Below are 25,042 nucleotides of genomic sequence, written 5' to 3'. Positions count from 1 at the left end.
TTCCTATAGCTAAAGACAAAGGGAAGGAGGCAGCTGCTGCAGAGGACGAGAATGTACCCGCTACTCCTCACTATTCGTCAAAGGATAGGGTGGCTATATGCCGTAAGGTATTTAAGGCCGTCCCCGCGGAGTATGTTGCTTCTCTTCCTGGCCGCAAGACTGACGCCCAGTTTGGTGCAATCCAGGCCACTCTACTCGACGTGAGTCTATTCCCATTTTTGCTTGTACTTGTTTTCCTTTTCAAGTCATTTACTAACATGTAGCCCCTTTTGCAGTTGTTCTGCCGCATGGAATTCTGCAAGGGTTGGAAGACCCGCACTGCTGAGGAGCTCAAAGCTCAGGTGGCTGAGTCCACCCACCATGGTGACTATGCGTTCAAATCCATTGTAGAGGTCCGCCTGCAGATGCAGACGACCATAGACCTTCAAGCAAAGGAGGTAGCTTCATTGAGGTCTGACAAGGCCGAGCTGCTAAAGAAGATCTTGGCGCAGGACAAGGATATGGTGGCGATGGTCAAGGAGGCCAAGACAGCGGCGGCGGAAATACGGACGCTTCAGGACCAGTTGCGGGAGTACCCTCAAGTCAAAGAGGCGGCTGAAGAAGCCGAACATCTTCGGGGGGAACTGGAGACGGCCAGGTCGCAAGTTCGCACCTTGCGCGAGCGTCTTCTAGAGTCCTATGATCAGGGGGAGCAAGCGGCCAAGGACGCTGCTAAGCATGCCTAGGAAAACCACATGCCGGAGTATGATCTTGCGTGGTTCCAGCGGCGATTGGAACACAGTGCCGCTGTGTTGGCTGCTGAGCGTCTCGGTCAGCCGCCCCCAGAGTTTGTACCTTCTGACGATGAAGACGATGCGGCTGCTCCCTGACTTACTTCCCTCCCAGTTTTTCAGAATTTGATTCAAGTGTTCTCATGCCTAAGGGCAAAAACAATTATTTTGTCAAGTTTCGGCGCCGCTGGCGTCTGTATTATTGTGCCTGCTGAGCACACAACAATTTCTTTTTTTTTTTTTGAATTCTGGGCTACTTTTGCACGCCTTTCTACGGGCGTTGTTTTATAAGTAAATAGGTTATTTTTGTTGCTTCTTTTATCAGGCATTTATTTGTTCTTCGTAATTTGATTATTCCTTAATCAATAGGTATGATTGCCAAGGTGCAACTGAGTATACACTAGGCACGTTGGTGCCGCAGGCAACTAAGTATGCGCTAGGCACTACTGTGGTCGTCGCTTTCTTTGGCGAGCGTGTCTATAACTATATTGATTGACGCAAGTCAATCAATAGGTATGATTGCCGCTAGAAATGCTCGTCAGATGGAATGGACGGCCAAACATTCTGTACAACTAACCTTTTTCCAAGGACGTTCGTGCCGCCGAACTTTTGAGCAACAATCTTTGTTTCAAAGTTATTGGTGCCGCAGCCAGCTGAGCATGCGCTAGGCACTACTGTGGTCGTCGCTTTCTTTGGCGAGCGTGTCTATAACGATATTGATTGACGCAAGTCAATCAATAGGTATGATTGCCGCTAGACATGCTCGTCAGATGGAATGGACGGCCAAACATTCTGCACAACCAACCTTTTTCCAAGGACGTTCGTGCCGCCAAACTTTTGAGCAACAATCTTTGTTTCAAAGTTATTGGTGCCGCAGGCAGCTGAGCATGCGCTAGGCACTACTGTGGTCGTCGCTTTCTTTGGCGAGCGTGTCTATAACGATATTGATTGACGCCAGTCAATCAATAGGTATGATTGCCGCTAGACATGCTCGTCAAATGGAATGGACGGCCAAACATTCTGCACAACCAACCTTTTTCCAAGGACGTTCGTGCCGCCGAACTTTTGAGCAACAATCTTTGTTTCAAAGTTATTGGTGCCGCAGGCAGCTGAGCATGCGCTAGGCACTACTGTGGTCGTCGCTTTCTTTGGCGAGCGTGTCTATAACGATATTGATTGACGCAAGTCAATCAATAGGTATGATTGCCGCTAGACATGCTCGTCAAATGGAATGGACGGCCAAACATTCTGCACAACCAACCTTTTTTAAGGACGTTCGTGCCGCCGAACATTTGAGCAACAATCTTTGTTTCAAAGTTATTCGTGCCGCTGAGCTTTTGAGCAAACAACCTTTGTTTTAAGGTTATTGGTGCCGCTGAGCTTTTGAACAAACAACCTATGATTTAAAGTTATTTGTGCCGCTGAGCTTTTGAAGAAACAACCTATGTTTCAAGGTTGTTTGTGCCGCTGAGCTTTTGAACAAACAACCTATGATTTAAGGTTATTTGTGCCGCTGAGCTTTTGAACAAACAACCTATGATTTAAGGTTATTTGTGCCGCTGGCTTTTGAACAAACAACCTATGATTTAAGGTTATTTGTGCCGCTGGCACTTACCATGCCGTACTGGTTGGCCAGCGGCTTGCTATACTGGGTAGGAAATTGGATAGGTGATCAGCCTACAACTTGGTGCTAATCTGGGCCACTCCTTAGGCTTCAAACAATTAGTCTTGCTGAGAGTTTTTGCTAATCTGGGCCACTTCTCAGGCCGTCATACAATTAGGCTTTGATTATGCATTTGAGTGTACATTTTTATATTCATTGTGCGAGCAATAAATATTACGAGACAAATAGAGTAGTATTATTTATAACTTTGCAAGGCGAATTTAGCCGGTTACAAAAGTAATTACTACCCAAATATGACCATTAGAGGCCGCCCCTTGGGCAATGGATCGTGGTAAGTAAGACAAAGCTTAACACATATCTAGAAGAAATATTTCTTGAGATTGTCGGCATTCCAAGTGCGCAAAATAGGCCGGCCATGCATGTCTTGAATGCGGTAGGTTCCATCTCTAACCTCATCATAGATCTCATAAGGTCCCTCCCAGGTGGGCGTCAGCTTACCCTGTTCGTTTGCTCGGCCTGTGGATTCCATTTTCCTGAGGACAAAATCTCCGACTTTGAGCACTCTATTAGAGACTTTCTTGTTGTATTCTCTTGCCATTCTTATCTTGTACAGCTGTTGTCTGAGCGCTGCATTTCCTCTAACCTCGGGCAGGAAGTCCAGGGCTGCTTTCATTGTCTCCTAGTTAACATTTTCGTCATACAGCATGACTCTCAAAGTTGGTTCACACATTTCTATGGGTAGGACAGCCTCGGCGCCATAGGCTAGCAAGAAGGGTGTTTCACCGGTTGAATTCTTAGCCGTGGTGCGGATGGACCATAAGACATTTGGCAGCTCATCAGCCCATAGTCCTTTGGCTTCGTCGAGCTTCTTTTTCATTCCTTCGGAGATAATTTTGTTGAACGCCTCAACCTGGCCATTGGCTTGGGGACGTCCGTCTGATGCAAAGCAAGTGTGTATGCCGTGATCTGCCAGTCACTCTTTCAGCTTAGGCGTCTCAAACTGAGGCCCATTATCGAAGACGATAGCCTGTGGAATCCCAAAGCGAATCATGATATTCTTCCAAATGAATGCTCTCACATCAGTAGTTTTTATGTTTTTGAGCGCTTCTGCCTCCACCCATTTGGTGAAGTAATCTACAGCAACGATGACATAACGCCTCCCTCCTGGTGCGGCCGTAAATTGGCCTAGAAGATCCATCCCCCACTTGGCAAATGGAATTGGGCTCGTGATGGGCGTCAGAACTCGTGCCGGTCGGTGTATTAGGTGAGAAAAACGCTAGCATTTGTCACACTTCTTGACCAGTGAGATTGCGTCCTCTTTAAGAGTCGGCCACTAATAGCCGGTTCGAAGTGCCTTTTCAGCCAAAGCCCTTCCACCAATATGCGAGCTGCACAACCCCTGATGAAGGTCTTCTAGAATTTCCTGCCCCTTCTCAGGCGTTACACATCTTAACAAAGGACGGGAGTAGGCCTTTTTGTAGAGGGTGTCGTTCCACATTTCAAACCAAGAGCACTTCTTCTGAAGTTTTGCCACTTTCCTTGAGTCTTCTGGCAAGACTCCATTCATTTTGAAGTTTACTATGTCATCCATCCATGTAGTCGTCCTGTCAAGAGTTTCCACCTCCATTTGCTCAACACTTTTGTGCTCTTTTACCTCCCAAAACACGTGCCGAGGGGTATCACAAGACGCGGAACTTGCCAATTTTGACAGGGCATCAGCTTGGTTATTTTCCGAGCGAGGGACTTGCCTTACTTCAAAACTTTTCAGTGGTTCTACTTCCGGATGGACGGCCTGCATGTATTTGACCATAGTCGGATCCCTAGCTTCGTAGGTTCCATTAACTTGGCTCACAATCAGTTGGGAGTCAGATAGTGCTACAATCTCCTCGGCGCCTGCCGCCTTACACATTTTTATGCCACAAAGCAGGGCTTCATATTCGGCCTCATTATTTGACGCCTGAAAGTTAAATCGCATAGCATACTCAAAAGTATCTCCTTCTGGGGAGTGACAGATTATCCCAGCTCCACATCCATTCTGTGTGGATGAGCCGTCTACATACACTGTCCACACAGTTTTTGTATTCTTGGCAAAGTCTGGCCTCGTCATTTCAACAATAAAGTCGGCACATGCCTGCCCCTTGACAGCTTTCCTCGGCTCATAGGTGATATCAAAGGCATTCAGCTCTATTGCCCAATTTAGCATTCGTCCTGACGCCTCCAGCTTCGTAAAGGGCAGTTTGAGCGGTTGATCTGTGTAGACCACTATTTTGTGAGCTAAAAAGTAAGGACGGAGCTTTTTGCTGGCCATGAACAGGGCTAAGCCAAACTTTTCCACTGTGGGGTATCTACCTTCAGCATTTTGAAGAACATGACTGACAAAGTATACTGGTATCTGTATTCCCTCCCTCTCTGTCAGTAGAACGGCACTCAACGAGTGCTCTGACACGGCAAGATACATGTACAAAGTCTCTCCTAGCAAGGGGCTAACAAGACGAGGCAAGGTATGCAAGTGTTCCTTTAATCTTACCAACGCCGCCTCGGCTTCGTCCGACCATTCAAACTTGGCCTTCTTTCTGACTGCCCTAAAAAAGTAGTGGGCACTTGTCTCCAGCCCTGGAAAGGAATCTGCCCAGGGCGGCCAAGCAACCTGTGAGCCGCTAGACCTCTTTTACTGTCTTTGGTGAGCTCATATCAATTACTGCCTGGATTTTGTCTGGGTTGGCTTCAATTCCCCTTTCATCAATCAAGAAACCTAAGAATTTGCCTGCCGTCACCCCAAACACACACTTCTTAGGGTTCAATCTCATATTGTAAGCTCGAATAGTCTCAAATGTCTCCCTAAGATCAGTTATATGTGCCGCCCGCAGCTTACTTTTCACGATCATATCATCAATATAAGCTTCAATATTTCTGCCGAGCTGCTTTATGAACACAGTGTTAATAAGACGCTGAAAGGTGGTCGGCGCATTCTTTAATCCAAACGGCATCACTTTGTAGCAGTAAAGGCCTTGTTCAGTAACAAATGACGTTTTTTCCTGGTCGTCAGGCCACAACGGGATCTGATGAAACCCTGAGTATGCATCCATGAAGCTCATCATAGCATGCCCTGCTGTAAAGTCGACAAGCCGGTCAATCTTAGGTAATGGGAAACTGTCCTTGGGACATGCCTTATTGAGGTTGGTGTAGTCAACACACATTCTCCAGGTGCCATTGGGTTTCTTGACGAGGACCACATTAGCAACCCAGTCGGGGTACTGACTAGGCCTGACGAACCCTGCCTTCATCAACTTTTGTATTTCCGCTGCTGCCGCCTGATTTCTATCTTCCCCATGGTTCCTTTTCTTCTGACGAACCGGCTTAAAGTTTGGGTCCACATTCAGCTTATGGACGGCCACAGCAGGATCAATACCCGGCATTTCGTCCACTGTGAATGCAAAGATATCTTCAAATTATCTCAGTAGGTGGACCAACTCTGCCGCCAGCGGGTCGTCAGGAGGAATGCCGATGGGCACTACTCTGTCAGGTTTGTCTGTGTTTAATACCACATCGAAATGAGCCCCAACAGGCTTTGGGCGTCTCTCTTCCATGTGCCCTGCTGTGATAGTTAATGTTTCTTTGACGATTTTGGGTTGTGTGTCGCCACATTTTCGTTTGTTTCCCGATGTCTCTTTCTCTTCACCCGTCCCCCATGCTTCTGGACCCAAGGTGGTTAGATAGCAATCTCTAGCTTGTTGCTGATCACCATGTGTAGTGCTGACACTCCCATCGTCACAGATAAACTTAAGGAGCATCAGATGAGTCACAATGACAGCCTTTTCCCTATTCAAGGTAGGACGCCCCAAGATGATGTTATACGCCGTCAGGTCTTTCACTATGTGGAAACGGATGTCCATTTGTCGAGATTCCTTTTTATTTCCCATCCTCAGAGGAAGCGCAATGATGCCGACTGGATGGATGATACTACCTCCGAAGCCTATAATGGGATAGTGGATTTTCTCAATCTTTGAGGAATCATGTTGTAGCCGGTTCAAGCACTCTAGACTAATTATGTCCGACGAGCTTCCTATATCAATCAAAATACGCCTAACCCTCAGATTAGCAACCTTTAACTCAATTACCAAAGGATCGTCATGCGGGGTGGAGATTTTCCCACGGTCGGCCTCGCCGATTTCAACTTTTGGAAACGGGTCAGCTGTGGCCTTGCCGGACAGCATCACTTGCCCCAATTGCTTGGCATAATCCTTCTGGCCCCTCATGGTCGGCCCGCCGGCGGCCAATCCTCCGGAGATGACTGCTACGCACTCTGGGTCAGTACGATTCCCATCTTCCTCCGAGGGAGGGGATTTGTTCTTCTTGTAGAAGGGTTTGCCAGAACCTCCCGTGTTCCTGCTGATATAACTCTTTAAGAATCCCTTAGCGGCTAGGCCGTCCAATGCCCTTTTCAAGCTCTTACATTCTTTGGTGTCATGCCCAATGTCACTGTGAAAGTGACAGTACAGTTTGGGGTCCCTACTTTCTGGTGGCGACTTCATGGGAAATGGACGATCAATGTCGTATTTGGACCCGACGTCCATCAGAATTGTGTACATGTCTGTGTTATACTCAAATCGCTCCCGATCATAAGTTCTGGACCGTTTCTGGCCTGCCGCCCCGGGAGCCCTGTCTGACTCTTTTGCAATAGCCCACGTCCCGTTAGGCCGGCTCTTCTTTTCGAATTTCTCCCTTTTTGCCGCCGGCTCGGCGGTATCACTTCCTCTGGGATCTTTCGGGACGCTGCAAATCTCTGTTTCATGGATGAAGGCCTCGGCCTCATCCAGCACTTCTGGCATTGTTCGGACGCTTTTCTTTACCAGATCAAACTTGAAAGAGCCCTTTTTAAGCCCTCGAATGAAGTTACCGAATGCAACACCATCTGGCAAATCCGGAATTTGCCCTGCCTCTAGATTGCATCTCTTCACATAGCTCCTCAGAGACTCGTATTTCCCTTGCTGAATCCTACTCAGATGCATGCTCGTCTTCTTTTCTTCCTTGTGAGCCATGAACCGAGTAGAGAACAACAACTCGAGCTCCAAAAAAGAGCGAATAGTTCCAGCTGGAAGTCTCTCGAACCACTTAGATGCTACTCCTTTGAGTGTGCCCGGAAAATACTTACACCAGGTTGAGTCAGTTGTTCCTTGGACATACATGTGATGCTGGTAAACCAAGAGGTGCATGTCTGGATCTGTGGTCCCATCGTAAGCATCAATATTGGGCGGCTTGACTTTGGGTTCCCTCGGGGCTCTCATGATGGAGTCTGCAAAAGGGGTGGTGTGTCCTAGGGCCATGTTGGACACCCCCTCCTGAATGTGATACACAGGATCTTGACGCCTTGAGTAGGGTACCCGCTGGGAAGACTCGCGTCTGCGAGTTTGACGGGTTGGACGGGTGACCCCTGGGCGCGCCTGGCTCAGGTGCGTATAAGTTGGATCAGGGAGAGGTCTATCCGGCATGACGGGGGTTGACCCAGTGTCAGAAAGTTCAGACTCAGAGTCAGGCAATTGCTCGGCGCGTGGCTGCTCACGTCCTCGGGACGTTTCTCCGATCAGCCGCTGTGGCAGTCGGCGTGGTAGGTAAGACATTGCCTGATTGGGCTGACTCGCTGGCGGCTGCCCCCTCAGGTCCTCGCATGTCTGCCTGGTCCAGACGTTTGGGGGGCGCAAAGAAAGTGTTGGCCTATTGCTTGCCGGTCCCTCATGATTTGCAGCCGCAGCAGTGGTGTAAATCAGCATACTCTTCTGTACCTCAGCATTAACTGTCTTTCCCATATCAGCTTGGAACTCAGCCAAAATAGCCCGAAGAGCACCCACAGAGACAGGCATATCAGGGTTCTCCTCTATTACTGTATCCGCCCGAGGATCCAGGTGTCCTCCAGGAGGGGTGCGATTGGCCTGGTCGTCCTCCTCGCTGAGCACCTCTACCTCGGCAGCATGACGCGGGGTGTGCCCGGTCGCAAACATTCGCGCGACATCTCCAGTAATTCTCGTGGCCGGCGTCTGATGCTCAATCGGCATTTCTCTTTCGAGGGGTGGCCGCTCTACTCGCGTAGGCCGCCCAGTATCATTGTCCTGTCGTTGATATTCCATGTTACCGTACCTCCCCACTGACGGCGCCAAATGTTGTGGGGTTTTTCCGGTGAGATACCTTGGAGGTTTCCCGGTAACTTCTGAGGATTTCACAAGAATGAATTTTTATAGAGAGAGAGAGTAGAGAGAAGGCAGAGCAGCAATTGCTCTTGATTGTATTGATTGTGACCCCTTTTTCTAGGGAAGTGGGACTATTTATAGTACTAGGTTTTTGTGGGAATGACCTAATATTCCCTTTACATGATTGGCTGGGGGTATGGGAGGAGGACATGTGTCCTTTCTCCTTACAATTCTCTGGCCCCTTTTGGCAATAGTGGGCTACTTGGGCCTATTGTGCTTATTCATTCACTTGGGATACTTACTAATTAAGCCCCTTTCCAGGCATAGGTATAATACATACGTTTATACACGCTTAAATTCAGATACATATACACTATAGATACATAGATTAATTCTCATGCTCCGGAGTAGACTTCGTATGGTTTCTGCTTAGGGGGCGTAATACGTGCCAGGTGTCACATCCTCATTGGTACACGAAGGCATGGTAATTTTGCCCACAACACTATCGGTTGTAATTGTGGAGGATTAGACCTCCACAACCCAGTTTGTAAGCACTATTAATTAAACTATGTTTCTCATTATTATCAATTTTTCTATATTTTGCATAACATTGTAGAATCAGTAATATATCAAAGCAGAAATAAAAAAAACCATAATTTAAGTTTGATTAATTATTAAGTACCATTTCTTAAATAATCAAATGGGTGTAAATCAAGGTTAGGCCAAATGGAGTTGACATATCAGACAAGTCACTCCAAAAATAAGATCTCATCAAGATTGGACTTATCTAAAATAGGGAACATTTAAAAAAGAGAATATTTATTTTGCGGGAATTATCTTAGAATTACAATAGTTGGATTGTAGTTGGGTTGGGTCGAGTTCGATCGGGTCAGGGTATAGGGTTTAGGGTTTTAGGGTTTAGGGTTCAGGGTTTGAATGTTTTTAGGGATTAGGGTTTGGACTTGCATTTTAAACGGAGTTTTAAAACTATGATATCATTTAAGTACCATTAAAATGAAATAAAATAATTGTACTATTTAGTCTTATCTTGTGGAGAGAATAATTTGTTTTTGGCCATATCTAAGATATCAGAATATCGTAGTTGAATACCAGTATAATCCCATGTGACTACCATTATAATCCCTAACTATCATTATAATATAATCATGTACCATATTAACATAAGTAATTACCATGGGATGGGTCACATGCGTGAATTGATTAGGTCAAAATTTGAATTGCATGGACGACAAGTGTTGCGTTAGTATGGCTAAATGAATCCTATAAATATTGTTCTTGAAAATTATATCTTCACACGACTATAAAAATAATACTACCACCACATCTAAGTAACTACGATGGAAGAACAGGGTTATTGTTTTAGTGTCACCCTGAACAATCAAAACATGATCCGTATGGTAAGATATTATTTCAATCATCATATGTATATGTATATGTATATGTATATGTATATGTATATGTACTTGTATATGTATATACATATATATTTAATTATTTATTTATGTATTGATTTAGTTATTTATTTATATATTTATTTTATTTATTCATATATTTATTTATTCATTTATTTACGTATTTGTTTATTTATTAAGTTAATCCTTTATTTAATTATTTATCCTCTCTCATTTGATTTATATATACTATCAACCATTTCCCCTCGTTGACTTACTATTTCGAGCTATCAGCCGGTACCGAGATATCCAATGTATGTACTAGGACCTTAGTATATTTCTACCATAGTGATATGACGGGTGAATTCAGACAGAGTGTGGGAAACTCAAATACTCTCGGGTCCCCCAATATCCCCTAACCATGACTTCTCCTATCTACCGGAAGGGAGTATGACGTTCCGGGATGGATGGAGTAACTTCATCATGGGAAATAATTACATGCACTACTACAAATCATCACTTGTGCCACGAATTATGCCACGGGAATTTTAAATTTGTGGCAAGTTTCTTGCCACGGGAAAAATAACATTTAGTAATAAACTAAGAATAACAACAAAATTTATGCCACGGGAAAAATACATTCGTGGCAAACATACACTTGTGCCACGAAATTTGCCACAAAATTATTTTCGTGGCTAATAAAAATCACATATTTTTTTTATCTTACAAAAAAAAAAGCGGGAAAAATTTGGTTTTCAGCGCTAATTCCCTAAAACTGTTCTCTCTCCCCTTTCTGATAGAACTCCTAATTCTCTGAAACTGTCAAAGAACTCTTTAAGGAGGCACCGATACGAAACCTTCAAGCTTTTCGCTGTTGATCAAGAACGACGGCAAAATCAACAACGATTCTCTGCCAAGTAATTCCCCTGAATTAGCTTCAATTTTGATACGGTTATGGATGAAAGTGATAGTCTTATGCTAGCAATTGGAACCAAAACTGATTTGGGTTCAATGGCTCATTTTGTGTGCATGGTGACTTGGATTGAGTGAGCTCGTTATATGGTCCTTATTATCAAGGTGGTACGTTAATCAAACTGGTCCGTTTAATCACATTGGTCCGCTTGTTTAAACAGATTGTACGCACTTATTATTTTTAATTGCTTTGGTTAAAGTCGGTTTAATAAAGGGATATTTGTTTAAATCCCCAATTTAAATTCAGTCATTACTTAGCTTTGATTATTGCTGTTTGTAAGGAGAGTTTTAAGCCTTTGTAACCTCCAGTTTAGTGACTGAATTAGGAGGCTTTAGAGCTTGTAACTGCCAGTTTTAAAGGCTCTTAAATGGCTCTTAATTAGCCGTTTAAAGCTCATGTAGCTGTTGGTTTTTGGCTATTTATAGTCAGCTTCTTGATTGGAATAAACAACCAACTGGATGATTAAAACACTTGTTTGTTACATTTCGAATTATAGTTTATAATTCAGTTTTTTTTCTTTGTTTTGGACGCGTTTCCTATTCAAAGAACTGATTGTGAGTCAATAGGTCTTGTCTTGCATTCACGATGAACGAGTTAAAGGTATAGCTTGTTAATCAACTATCCTTGTTTATATAACGAGTTTTTAAACTCGTATCATTAGTGGTATCAGAGCTGCTGTTCGTGTGATCCGCCCAAAAAAAAAAAAAAAAAAAGAAAAAAAAAAGAGCTGCTGTTCGTAATTCTTACAAACTGAAATATAGATTTTGATGATCCTGACTTTCTACAACATCTCCAAGAAGCCTTGAAGAACGTTAGAGATGGGGGGTATCGTAGGCCTCCTAGGCGTGATCAACGGGCTATGGATGAATTCAAGGTCACCGAACTTCCTGAATTTGTTGGTGGAACAGATCCGGAAGCCTATTTGGAGTGGGAGCGCAAAATAGAGAGAATGTTCGATTTCAAGGACATTGATGATGAGAAGCGTTGCAAATATGCCATATTGAAGCTAGGACGAGGGGCTTCATTGTGGTTCGAGGGACTGAAATCCAAGAGAATACGTGAAGGGAAGGAGAAAATTACCTCTTGGGAGTCTTTGAAACGTAAGCTACGTAAAAGGTATGTGCCAACAACTCATAGAATAACAACTTATCGTAAAATTGCCGAATTGAGGCAAGGAAAAATGAGTGTGGCTGAATATATTGATGAGTTTGAAAAGTTGTCCTTAATGGGAGAAATTGAGGAAATTGAGGAACAAAAACTGTCCAGATTTTTAAGGGGTCTAAATTATAATATTGCCAATACCGTAGACCTTTATCCATATTCTGATTTTGACACTCTTTGTGGACTTTGTTTAAAATTGGAAAATCAAGGGAAGGCAAAATATGGGGGAGGGTCTAGTATGGATGGTAAAGCCAAGTCTTGGGCTAAATCCGAACCTAGCTTGAAACCAAACACATCACCTAGTACCGTAGGTTCAAGTAATTCTACGGCTGCCCCTAAACTATCTAACCCAACCAAAGAAACAAGTCTGTCCAAGGTGCGTTGTTTTAAGTGTCAAGGGTTTGGGCATTATCAAAATGCGTGTCCAAATAAACGAGTATTGACCTTGAGAGAAGCTGTTGAATGTCGTGAGGAGTTGTTGGAAGAGGAAAAGAGGTTGGGGGACGTATTTGTGTTTGATGAGAGTGGTGATGAGGAGGAAGAGGAAGGGTATGAGGCTCCAATTTATGACACAAATCTGGTTCTTAGAGCGCTACAAACTCAAATTTCACCTACTGATCTAGACCAACGAGATCAGTTGTTTCATACTAAATGTCTAGTGAAAGATAAGTGGTGTAGTGTAATTGTTGATGGGGGGAGTTGTACCAATGCTGCTTCTAGTGAAATGGTGTCAAAATTAGGCTTAATCACTACTGCCCATCCTAGGCCATACGCACTCCATTGACTTGATGATGGTAATAGTGTAAAAGTGTCGAAGCAAGTAAGGGTTGGTTTGACTATGGGTTCGTATGTGGATGAAGTTCTTTGTGATGTTATTCCTATGGATGCTTGTCATATTTTGTTGGGTCGTCCTTGCCAGTTTGATAGGGACGTGATTCATAAAGGGAGAGGCAATGAGTATGAATTGAGAGACAAAGGCAAGAAAATTGTGCTAAAGCCTATGTCATCTCAAGCGGTTCGATCCATGAGTGTGAAACAAAAGAAAAAGCCGAATCTCACCATGTTGGCTAGTGAACGAGAAATTGAGCAAGCTCTTGATCATGGAGAGTTGGTGTATTTGCTCGTGGCTAAGGAGAGTCCAATTGAAGGCCAAAATTGGAAAGAAGGCAGTCCCATTGCCGAATTGCTGTTTGAGTTCAAGGATGTATTTCCGGATGAATTACCACCAGGTTTGCCCCCTATTCGTGGTATTGAACATCAAATTGATCTTATTCCAGGAACTTCTTTGCCTAATAAGGCTGCCTATCGTTGCAATCCGGAGGAAACAAAGGAATTACAAAAGCAAATTGATGAGCTGGTGAATCGAGGCTATGTTAGAGAAAGCTTGAGTCCATGTGCTGTTCCGGTGTTGCTTGTGCCTAAGAAAGATGGAACATGGCGAATGTGTGTTGATAGTAGGGCTGTGAATAACATTACCATCAAGTATCGTTTTCCAATTCCGAGACTTGATGATATGTTAGATGAGCTCCATGGTTCGAAGTTGTTCTCAAAAATTGATTTGCGAAGTGGTTATCATCAGATTCGGATGCGTGAAGGAGATGAGTGGAAAACGGCTTTCAAGACAAAACATGGTTTGTATGAGTGGACCGTCATGCCATTTGGTCTCACTAATGCTCCTAGTACGTTTATGAGGCTAATGAACGAAGTGCTTAAATCATTTTTGGGCAGATTCGTTGTGGTATATCTTGATGACATCTTGGTGTATAGTAGGAACGAAGAGGAGCATCTGATTCATTTGAGGGATGTTTTTGAAACACTTAGAGCTCAAAGACTCTATGGGAAGCTAGAGAAGTGTTCATTCCTTGTTGACAATGTTGTATTCTTGGGCTATGTGGTTTCGAAAGATGGAGTGTCCGTGGATCAGTCCAAGATCGAGGCTATCAAATCGTGGCCTAATCCTAAAACTATAAGTGAGGTGCGTTCATTTCATGGTCTTGCTTCATTTTATAGACGTTTCATTCGTGATTTCAGTACTATTACTAGTCCTATCACTAGTTGCTTGAAGAAAGGTGCTTTTGTATGGGGAGAGGACGCTCAAAAGGCGTTTGATGTGATTAAAGAGCGTTTGTGTGCTACTCCTATTTTGGCGCTGCCAGATTTCTCTCAACCTTTTGAGGTCGAGTGTGATGCTAGTGGAGTGGGGATTGGTGCTGTTTTGATCCAAGGTAAGCGTCCCATAGCTTATTTTTCGGAAAAGTTAGGGGGTGCTCGTTTGAATTACTGCACTTATGATAAAGAGTTCTATGCCATTGTTAGAGCTTTGGATCATTGGAGTCATTATTTGCGTTCTAGCCACTTTGTTTTGCATTCTGATCATGAATCTTTGAAGTATATTAATGGGAAACAAAAATTGAGCCCAAGGCATGCTAAATGGGTTGAGTTCTTGCAATCCTTTCATTTTTCTTCGAAATACAAAGATGGTAAAAGCAATGTGGTGGCTGACGCATTATCACGAAGGTACACTTTGCTTGCTACACTTGATGTTCGTTTGTTGGGGTTTGAAACCTTAAAAGATTATTATCATGATGATGGTGATTTTGGAGTTGCATTCGAGAAATGTGCAGTTGGTGCTTATGGGGAGTACATGTTGCAAGATGGGTTTCTTTTCAAAGGTAATCGCCTTTGTATTCCTAAGCATTCAATTCGTGAGTTACTAGTGCGTGAGGCTCATGGTGGAGGATTGGCTGGTCACTTTGGCATAGCCAAGACCTTGGAAATATTGAGAGAACATTTCTTTTGGCCTAAAATGTTAGGTGATGTAACGAACATTGTGAATAAATGTGTGACTTGTCATATGGCCAAGAGTTCTTTCAAACCCGATTTATACTCACCTTTGCCGGTTCCAGTTCGCCCTTGGGAAGATGTATCCATGGATTTTATAGTGGCTTTGCCTCGTACTCAAAGAGGTAAGGATGCTATTATGGTCGTGGTGGATAGATTTTCAAAAATGGCTCACTTCGTTGCTTGTCACAAAACGGATGATGCTTGTAATGTGCTGATTTGTATTATAAGGAGATTGTTCGTTTGCATGGAATTCCAAAGACTATTGTTTCTGATCGAGATTCCAAGTTCTTGAGTTACTTTTGGAATACATTGTGGAGAAAGGTGGGAACCAAGTTGTTGTTTAGCACTTCACATCACCCTCAAAATGATGGGCAAACAGAGGTGACAAATCGAACCTTGGGAACGCTATTTAGAGGGTTGGTAAGTAAAACGCAAAAGGATTGGGATGTCAAGCTTGCTCACGCTGAATTTGCTTATAATCGGTCTCCTACTTATGCTACTGGTCATTCTCCATTTGAGGTAGTATATGGGATTAATCCATACTTGCCCTTGGATTTAATTCCATTACCAAAAGATGAGTTGGTTCACAGGGATGCCGATGCTAAGTTAAAGTCTATGATGAAACTGCACCAACAAGTTCGTGAGCGAATTGAAGCTATTAATGCCTCTTATAAACAGAAATCAAATAAGAATCGCAAACCAAGGTTGTTTGAAGAAGGTGATTTGGTTTGGGTTCATTTAAGGAAAGAGCATTTTCCAAGCAAATGCAAGAATAAGCTTATGCCTAGGGCTGAAGGTCCTTACAAGGTGGTTGCACGTGTGAATGATAATGCTTACAAGATTGAGCTTCCGGGAGACTATGGTGTCCATGCTACTTTCAATGTAGGTGATCTTTCACCTTATCGTGATGATGATGGCCTTGCTGAATGGAGGTCAATTCCTTTTAAAGGGGGAGGGGATGATACGGTTATGGATGAAAGTGATAGTCTTATGCTAGCAATTGGAACCAAAATTGATTTGGGTTCAATGGCTCATTTTGTGTGCATGGTGACTTGGATTGAGTGAGCTCATTATATGGTCCTTATTATCAAGGTGGTACGTTAATCAAACTGGTCCGTTTAATCACATTGGTCCGCTTGTTTAAACAGATTGTACGCACTTATTATTTTTAATTGCTTTGGTTAAAGTCGGTTTAATAAAGGGATATTTGTTTAAATCCCCAATTTAAATTCAGTCATTACTTAGCTTTGATTATTGCTGTTTGTAAGGAGAGTTTTAAGCCTTTGTAACCTCCAATTTAGTGACTGAATTAGGAGGCTTTAGAGCTTGTAACTGCCAGTTTTAAAGGCTCTTAAATGGCTCTTAATTAGCCGTTTAAAGCTCTTGTAGCTGTTGGTTTTTGGCTATTTATAGTCAGCTTCTTGATTGGAATAAACAACCAACTGGATGATTAAAACACTTGTTTGTTACATTTCGAATTATAGTTTATAATTCAGTTTTTTTTCTTTGTTTTGGACGCATTTCCTATTCAAAGAACTGATTGTGAGTCAATAGGTCTTGTCTTGCATTCACGATCAACGAGTTAAAGGTCTCGCTTGTTAATCAACTATCCTTGTTTATACAACGAGTTTTTAAACTCGTATCAAATTTATAGGAGGTAATTCCCTTAATTTATCGCCTCTTTCTCTTGCCTCTTCCACCCTTCTGCTGCTTCCCCTTTCATGCTTATTTCTCAACAATTCTATATTCCTTGTTTCTATCAAACATTAATATTGAATCTTAATCATATGATATTTCAATTATGCAATTTTTTGTAAGTTCCATATACGAGTTTGAATTTCAATCACACCATATTTTAATTTTGCAATTGATTTCTTGTTTTCGTAAAATATTTTTTCTTAGTTTGTTTGATTGATTTGGTTATTATTAATTAATTAATCGAAATTTGTATTGCTGATGATAATCGAAATTGTCCGGTGATGAAATTTGACTGAATTTTCTTCTATAAGGTGTTAAAATTTTGTGGAATATTGTTAATGGATTAGAAACTGAGCAATGGCTACATCATCTGAAAGTGACAATTCATCATCTTGAGAATTAGTATTCTCAATTAAGTACATGATTAACTCTTTTGGTAATTGGGTGCTGTTATAGGCTTTGAAAGTAGAGGCAGAGGACAGGGGAGAACAAGGAGGTGATCTATAGTTTTCTGTTGCAGTTTCTTAGGGAGGTAATAAGAGAAGAAGGTAATGTTCATCATTATTTTCCCAGTTCTATGTTTTATTGCGTTTTTTTTTGTAATTTGTACGATTTGGCTCTTTTTTATTCTCCTGTTTTGGATGGCATAAGTTTGAACTTAATGTTTGTTTTTTATTTTATTTTATTGAGATTATCTGAATTTCGTTGATGGATATTTGTTTATGATTTTTAGCAAATTTGATAATGATTGCTTTTTGGATGATATAAGTCTGATTTTAGTTGATATAATAGCTAGACAATTTAGTTTGAACTATGTTGGCACTAAGCCACTGTTCTGGTTCAGCAGAGTTGATGGCGTGTTCATCTTTTATATGGGTTTGGGGCCTTCGGTTCTGGTAACGAGTGTAGCAGATTTGGGCTCTCGGATTTAGGCTATAGTGAGTCTGCAAAATAGAATACCTGTTACAGTTAGCAAATATGTGGTAGATTCTTGTAAGTTGTAGTTGTCATATTGAGTATTCTGAATTTGATGCTGCCAGTAGCTTGGGCTTATTGCTTTTGCTGATTTGATTGCTTGAAAGTCAAAATAGAACATGTTACTTCTGCAGTATACCTGTAGCATTGCTTCTTAGTCGAGTTAGGAACATGTGGCACTGAGAATGTAATTATGACTACTCTTCTACGGGTAGAGTTTGGGTTGGATGGAATCATCAGTTGATTACTTTAAAGGTGATTTGAGATTTCTGAACAAGTCATTCATTGTTCTATAATGCATAAGTCTAGTAATTTACCAGGAACTTTGTCAACAGTTTATGGTTTACATACGAATGACGATAGGAAAACTCTGTGGGATTAGTTGTTGAGAGTTAATAAAACCACATTTAAATTAAATGTCTTATACTTCAAGTTAAGTACTAAAATTGTCATAGTCAAGCAATTACAATTTAAGTTGGACCATAGTAAAAAAAAATTAGAAAAAGGATTCTTCCACAGCTAAGTATAAATCATTTTGTGGATGAAACCTTGAACGGCACAGATATATAAATCCTTTTACATGATGTCGTTCAAGGTTTCCATATATAAGTATAAATCCTTTTGTGCAAAAGTTTCAAATAACACTTGTAGTTATTCAGATATTCCCTCAAAATTTTGCCATTACCAACTGCAAATTAAGGATAATGAAACAACTAAAATATTTAAGAAACAACTCTCTGCACTTGTGTTACTAAAATGGTGTTCCTTGGTTGGTCAGAGTGCATTGACCGTGCTGTAATCGGCACTCCCATGCGGGGTGACTCATGAAACCTCTTGTTGGTGGGTGTGCAAGAGTTTCAAGTTGGGGTACCCAATCTCTTACCACCATTCCCCTGCTCTGGACTCTTCTTTCAAAACTTTCTGGCAGCTGAGGCCTTATCACTTCATCTTCTGTCACAAGATCTACTTCATCAGCTCTTCTAACGACCCATACAAACTTTTGCTCACTTTTTTCCAATCCAACTGCCAACTTACTTATCTGCTCTCTTGTCATTGATGTTGATGTTTAACAGAGCAAACCATCTAATTCCAACTCCTGATTTGTCTTGTAACCTTGACTACATTTCATGTTAATCGCGATGTCTTCCTTCTGTATATCTGCATATTGGTGCTGAGTTCTGAAAGTTTTTGTGTTGTGTGTTAATGTATGCTTTCTAGCCATATTGTTTAACAGAGCAAACCATCTAATTCCAACTCCTGATTTGTCTTGTAACCTTGTCTACATTTCATGATTAATCGCGTTGTCTTCCTTCTGTATATCTGCATATTGATTACATTTCATGACTACATCAGCATTAGTGGTGATCCTCTGCCAATGAAGTGGGATACCTTATAAATATTATCTATAAGTTACTCATAGTCTAAAATGAACATTGTTTTCAGAATCTCCTTGTAACATCAGTAGCATGGATTTTCACTATAACATTTCGTTCTGAAAATTTTTGTGTTGTGTGTTAATGTATGCTTTCTAGCCATATTGTTTAACAGAGCAAACCATCTAATTCCAACTCCTGATTTGTCTTGTAACCTTTGAGATCATCTCGTTAACAAAATTTGACTCACACTTTGACTCACGGGCTGGTTTGAGAGCCATTCCCAGGCTGAGAATTTGGCAAGTTGATGTTCCGTAGGCTCTCTTGTCATTGATGTTGATGGTCCGAGTGAGACATAAATCATAGAATCTGTTTCTTGTCTGTCAAGCCACTTGAAACATAGTCGTGTGTTTTTTATTATTATTTATAAAAATTCTTTTGTAGTTTGAATACAGGGTGGTTTGATTGGTTTTGGAGGGAGTCAATGAGAATGATTAGATGAGGTTTTGGAGTCAATGAGGGTTCTGGTAACGAGTGTAGCTGATTAGGCTCTCGGACTTAGGCTATACCTGTTATAGTGAGAAAATTATTCATATAGTTTTTTTCACATCTAAAGTGTTGTTGGACTACAGAGTATTGAATAACATTGTTTTGATTGTTTTTGGGTAATATTACTATTATGTTTAATAAAAATAATCAATTTACATTCTGATCTTTGCTATGTAATTAAAATCTGGAGATTAATTGAATTCTGGAGATTTATTTATTATTATATGATATGCTTATTATTATATAAGATTTGTCTGTATTCGTTTTATTTATTTTAGAATTGATATTCACTCGAGATTTTGACTATTAACTGAATGACATGCTACAAGCGTATTTGGTAATAAAATTGATTTTATGTGTATTACTTAATTCTGTGAATATTTTTTCGTACTTTTTTGTAGTTGTAAATCTTCTAAAACACATGGATAGCTCGGATATGTTAAAGAAGAGGTTAGAGTGGATGGAATGTGATGATAGGACGAATTCCTTATATATAAACGGAGTGAATGAGTTTCTTTATTTTGCTTTTGGTGATTTGGCTAATAGTAGTGACATAGGAGAAGATGAAATTAAAGTTCCTTGCCCATGTAACCGGTGTAACAATAGTACACATAAGACGAAGGACGAAATTTTTAATGATCTATTACTAAATGGAATTGTGCGGGGATATGTTCGGTGGGTTTATCACGGAGAATTTAAACCCCCACAGAAAAGAAAAAGAGCGGATTTGGGAGATGGTAATAGTGATGATATAAGGAGAATGATATACGATAGAAGTGGGCCAGCTTTCTTTAATGACCGTGTAGATGAGGAGTTTGGTGATGAGCAAGCTGATGGTTTTGATGACGAACAAGTTAATCTTGAGCCAAAAGTTCATGAATACGCTAAGGGTTCCAAGGAGGCCAAAATGTTGGACAGTTTAATGAAAGATGCTGAACAAACTCCTTACCCAGGGTGTGAGAATTACTCAAAGTTGTCGTGCATTTTAAAGTTGTTCCAAATCAAATGTATGGACGGAATGACTAATAAAGCTTTCAATAATAACCTTAAAATGTACAAGGATGTATTACCAAAAGGTGCAGATGTTCCATCGAATTATTATGAAGCAAGAAAGATGATTACTGATTTGGGTTTTGATTATGAGAAAATAGAAGCATGTAAAAATGATTGCATGATTTTTTGGAAAGAGAATGCAAAGCTCGTAAAGTGCACAATATGTGATAGAAAGAGTGATCGAAAATCACCAAAAGTGTTGCGCTATTTCCCACTAAAACCAAGGTTGCAAAGGTTGTTTATGTCATCTAAAACCGCAAGTGACATGAGGTGGCATGCTGAAAGTAGAGAAGAAGAGCCAGAAGTCCTTACACATCCAGCGGACGGCAAAGCTTGGAAGCATTTTGATGAGAAACATCAATCCTTTGCTTTATAAACTCGAAATGTTAGGTTAGGTTACGGGTTCAATCCATTTGGAGGGATTAATAATGACTATAGTATATGGCCAGTTGTACTTGTTGTTTAAAACCTTCCTCCATGGATGTGTATGAAGCAACCTTACACCATACTATCTTTGTTAATTCCTGGGAAAAGTGGGCCGGGAAATAACATTGATGTATACTTGCAACCGTTAGTTGAAGAATTAAAGGAGCTGTGGGAATCTGGGACCAAGACTTATGATGCTTCCAAACATGAATATTTTTAGATGCGAGCTGCATTATTATGGACCATTAATGACTTTCCCGCTTATGCAAATTTGTCAGGGTGGTCTACCAAGGGGTATAAATCATGCCCTCGTTGCATGAGTGAAACTCCTTCTACTTGGCTACCTAACTATGGAAAATGTTGTTACATGGACTATCGTCTCTTTTTGCCTACTGATCATAAATGACGAGATAGTAAATCCTTTAATGGGAAAGTAGAAAGAAGAGGTCCTCCAAATGAATTAACTGGTGATAAAATTTTTGCTCAGGTTAGTGATCTGGAAAACATGAAATTTGGAAAAAAAATCACCATCACTTCCAAAGAGAGATGATAACTGGAAGAAAAAGAGTATTTTTTTTGAATTGCCATATTGGAGTTCCCTTTTACTTCGTCACAATCTTGACGTCATGCATATTGAAAAAGATGTGTGTGCCAATATTATTGGTACTCTCCTAGATATTGAGGGGAAATCCAAGGATAATTTAAAGGCTACGTATGATCTCAACTGTTTAAAAATCATGAAACACCTTGCTCCTAAATTGATCGGTGAAAAATGGCATATTCCTCCCGCACCATACACATTGTCTAAGGCTGAGAAAGAAAAGTTCTGCAAGTTTTTGGAGGATTTAAAAGTTCCAGATGGATATTCATCTAATATCTCAAAATGCATAAATCTTGATAAGCGAAAAATATTGGGTCTCAAGTCCCATGATTTTCATGTGATTCTTGAGCAATTGTTGCCACTTGCAATTCGTGGAGTTTCATCTCCTAAAGTATATGGGGCAGTAGTTCAATTAAGTGCATTTTTCAAAGATTTGTGCTCTAAGTCGTTGAAAGTAGAAGACATGGACAATATGGAACGTGAAATTGTGGTCATATTGTGTGAGATGGAAAAGATTTTTCTTCCATCATTTTTTGATGTGATGGTGCACTTGTGTATCACCTCGCATCAGAGGCAAAATTGGGTGGACCAGTACAATACCGATGGATGTATCCGATTGAAAGGTATATATTTTTTTAGTTTCTATTTAATAATTTTGTTGTTGATTACGATAATATTATTAATATACAATTTTTGTAGGCTTATGGGCAAATTTAAGGGTTATGTTCGAAACAAAAATCGGCCTGAAGGCTCCATTGCAGAGGGTTATATTGTGGAGGAGTGTATGTTGTTTTGTTCAAAGTACCTACATGACATCGAAACAAGATTTAACCAACTAGAAAGGAATGCCGATGGAGAAAATGATAACTATCCTGGTTTATCTATATTTGCACCATCAGGCATTCCTTTGGGAAAGGGAAAATATAGATCTCTTACGGAAGAAGAGGTAGTCCAAGCTAGAGAGTATGTACTAAAGAACTGTGAAGAAGCACAAGTGTATTTAAAGTATGAGACTATATTTTATTTTAGTATAAGCACACAAATAAAATTTAAAGGAAAGCTTGAAATATAAATAATGCTGTTTTTTTCCTATCCTTTTAGAGAATACGAAGAAGGCCTTTTCAATAATGATTTGATAGAATGGTTTCGTAATCGGGTAAGTTAATAACCTCATATCTTTTGAATTACTTTTGAATTATCATATATTTATAATAGACCCTTTCTATGTGGAGTAGGTAAAGGATTTGCCACATGAAGGCGAGGACCAAGTGGTGAAAGATTTACAAACTTTAGCTCTAGGCCCTTTAAAAGGTGTCAACTGCTTCAATGGATATCTTGCAAATGGTTTTAGATTTCACACCAGAGATATAGAAAAGAAAAGGAAGTATCAAAATAGTGGGGTCATGGTTAAAGGAATTTCTGCAAATAAGGAAGATGACTACTTTGGTATTTTAACTGACATAATTGAGCTACAATATTTGAATGGAAAAAGATTGATATTGTTTCGTTGTGACTGGTGGGATATTCACAAGAGAGGTAGAAGTATCAAAATTGACAAGCATGGCTTTGTCAGTGTTAATAGCCGATTTAATTTGCGTACTAATGAACCTTTTGTTCTCATGTCCCAAGCTCAACAAGTATTTTATGTTAGTGATGGATTTGAACCTAATTGGTTGGTTGTCATCAAGACCCAACCAAGGCATCACTACAATGTTCTTGAAAAAGAAATTATAGAAGACGAGGATGCGTTACAATATCATGAACCAAGGTCATCCCAGGATATCTTAGATTGGGAGATTGATGATGTAGTTGTTCACCTAAGAGATGATATTGGCGATATGATTATAGATGCTAATGAAGCAAATCAACCAAAACATTTTGAGGCAAATCCAGAAGGAGATCCTATTGATGATGACACTAATGGTGATGGTGATGGTGATGGTGATTATGACTGTGATAGTGATGATGATATTGCTTGATTTTAGATTACGGGTTTTTTTTAAATGCGTGGAAAATGGATATTGGTTAATTTTTTTCTTTTCATGAAACTGTGTTAGTTTGTTTGCAAAGGAACAATAAATTAGTTATTGCTATATTTATTTTTTTGCTTAAATAATTGTTACATTAGTTTTGCATGTGTTAATATTTGACATTAGCAAATTTTTGCATATGTTGGTACCTTTTTTTCTTAACAGTAGTTTTAAAATGACAAAAAGCGGAGGAAAGAAAGATTCAAAACATGTTGAATCTCCATTGAATGAGTATGAACTACAGAGGCTTATGAACATTCAAGCAAACAAGGATCGGATGAGAAACTTAGGTATCAAGCGTGCTGTTTCCTCTTTGACAAGTTTGGTAGACAACACCAAAGAGAAAAGAAGAAAAGGGAAACACAAAGATAATAGAGGGAAAGATGATGAGTACGTTCCCGGAGATGATGAGCTTGTTCCTGGAGACGATGATCTTGTGGAAGATGAATATGAGAAAGAAACAGATCTTGCAGTTTCAAGAAAGGTAATCACACGAGATAGTACTAGATATATTGTACAGAATTTAAATAGTTCTTGTCATTGGTTTTTAAAGTTGTTTCAGGAGAAGAGTCAAAAGAGGAACAGAAAAGGCAATTTCATTCTGCCAATGTCAATAGCCAAACTTTTGAAGAAGGGTAAGAATCAACAACAAGCATTAGGAGGAAATGAAGCACAAGTATCACTCTCAACTGCTATAGAGATCGTGCAAAAAGGTTAATCTAGTTTTTTTACTAATCTGCGTTTTACGCTTGTTTTAGCTTGGGATGCGGGTTGTGCTAAAAATCTAGTGAAATGATTTATTTTTGCCTTTATGTATGTATCTTTGCTTCATTTTTTGTCAGATTTCCTTCCCCTTTCCCTTATCTATCTGTACTTTTCTTTCACCCCCTCCCTTTATGGATGTTACTAAAGAGTGCAGGCTGACCTCAACAATCACCTTTTGACTCTAAGAAGTTCTGAATCTTAGTGATATTTCACAAGATCTATTAGCTAGTCCGCATCTTTCTTTCTTCTTGCAATCTAAATATCCTAATAAAGCACCATTAGGGAGTGTTGGCATTGAATCGATTATTCTCACTTCCAGGTTGAATGGCAGTGAAATGGTGTATAATTCGTCAGCTTATTAAGCAGGATATACAATAGATCTCCTAGTAATTAGTCACTTTTTCTGCTAATAATTATTTTGAAAGCTGACTTCAGAAGTCCGAACTCCAAAACACCACTCTAATGTATGGAGTACACTCATATATACCTGTATCTGCTGATCAAGAATTTACAAAATAACACATTGCCTTAAGAACCTTAAGACTTTAGAGTTCTAACAGCAGATTTTACAATTTACAACACTTAGTGGTCATTAAGGTAATGTTT

General features: G+C 40.4%; 1 protein-coding gene across 1 annotated transcript; it reads left to right on the top strand.

The window, feature by feature from the left end:
- The first annotated feature begins 19,982 nt into the window (after nucleotides 1–19,982).
- Nucleotides 19,983–20,990, top strand: LOC110794981 (uncharacterized). Its single transcript, XM_021999953.2, has one exon. It carries the CDS (start codon nucleotides 19,983–19,985, stop codon nucleotides 20,988–20,990), a length of 1,008 nt encoding a protein of 335 aa, XP_021855645.2.
- The last annotated feature ends 4,052 nt before the right edge of the window (nucleotides 20,991–25,042 follow it).

This window comes from Spinacia oleracea, chromosome 5 (genome assembly GCF_020520425.1).
Source record: "Spinacia oleracea cultivar Varoflay chromosome 5, BTI_SOV_V1, whole genome shotgun sequence".
In the NCBI taxonomy this organism is placed as follows: Eukaryota; Viridiplantae; Streptophyta; class Magnoliopsida; order Caryophyllales; family Amaranthaceae; genus Spinacia; species Spinacia oleracea.
This window is presented reverse-complemented; position numbering and strand designations above follow the sequence as displayed.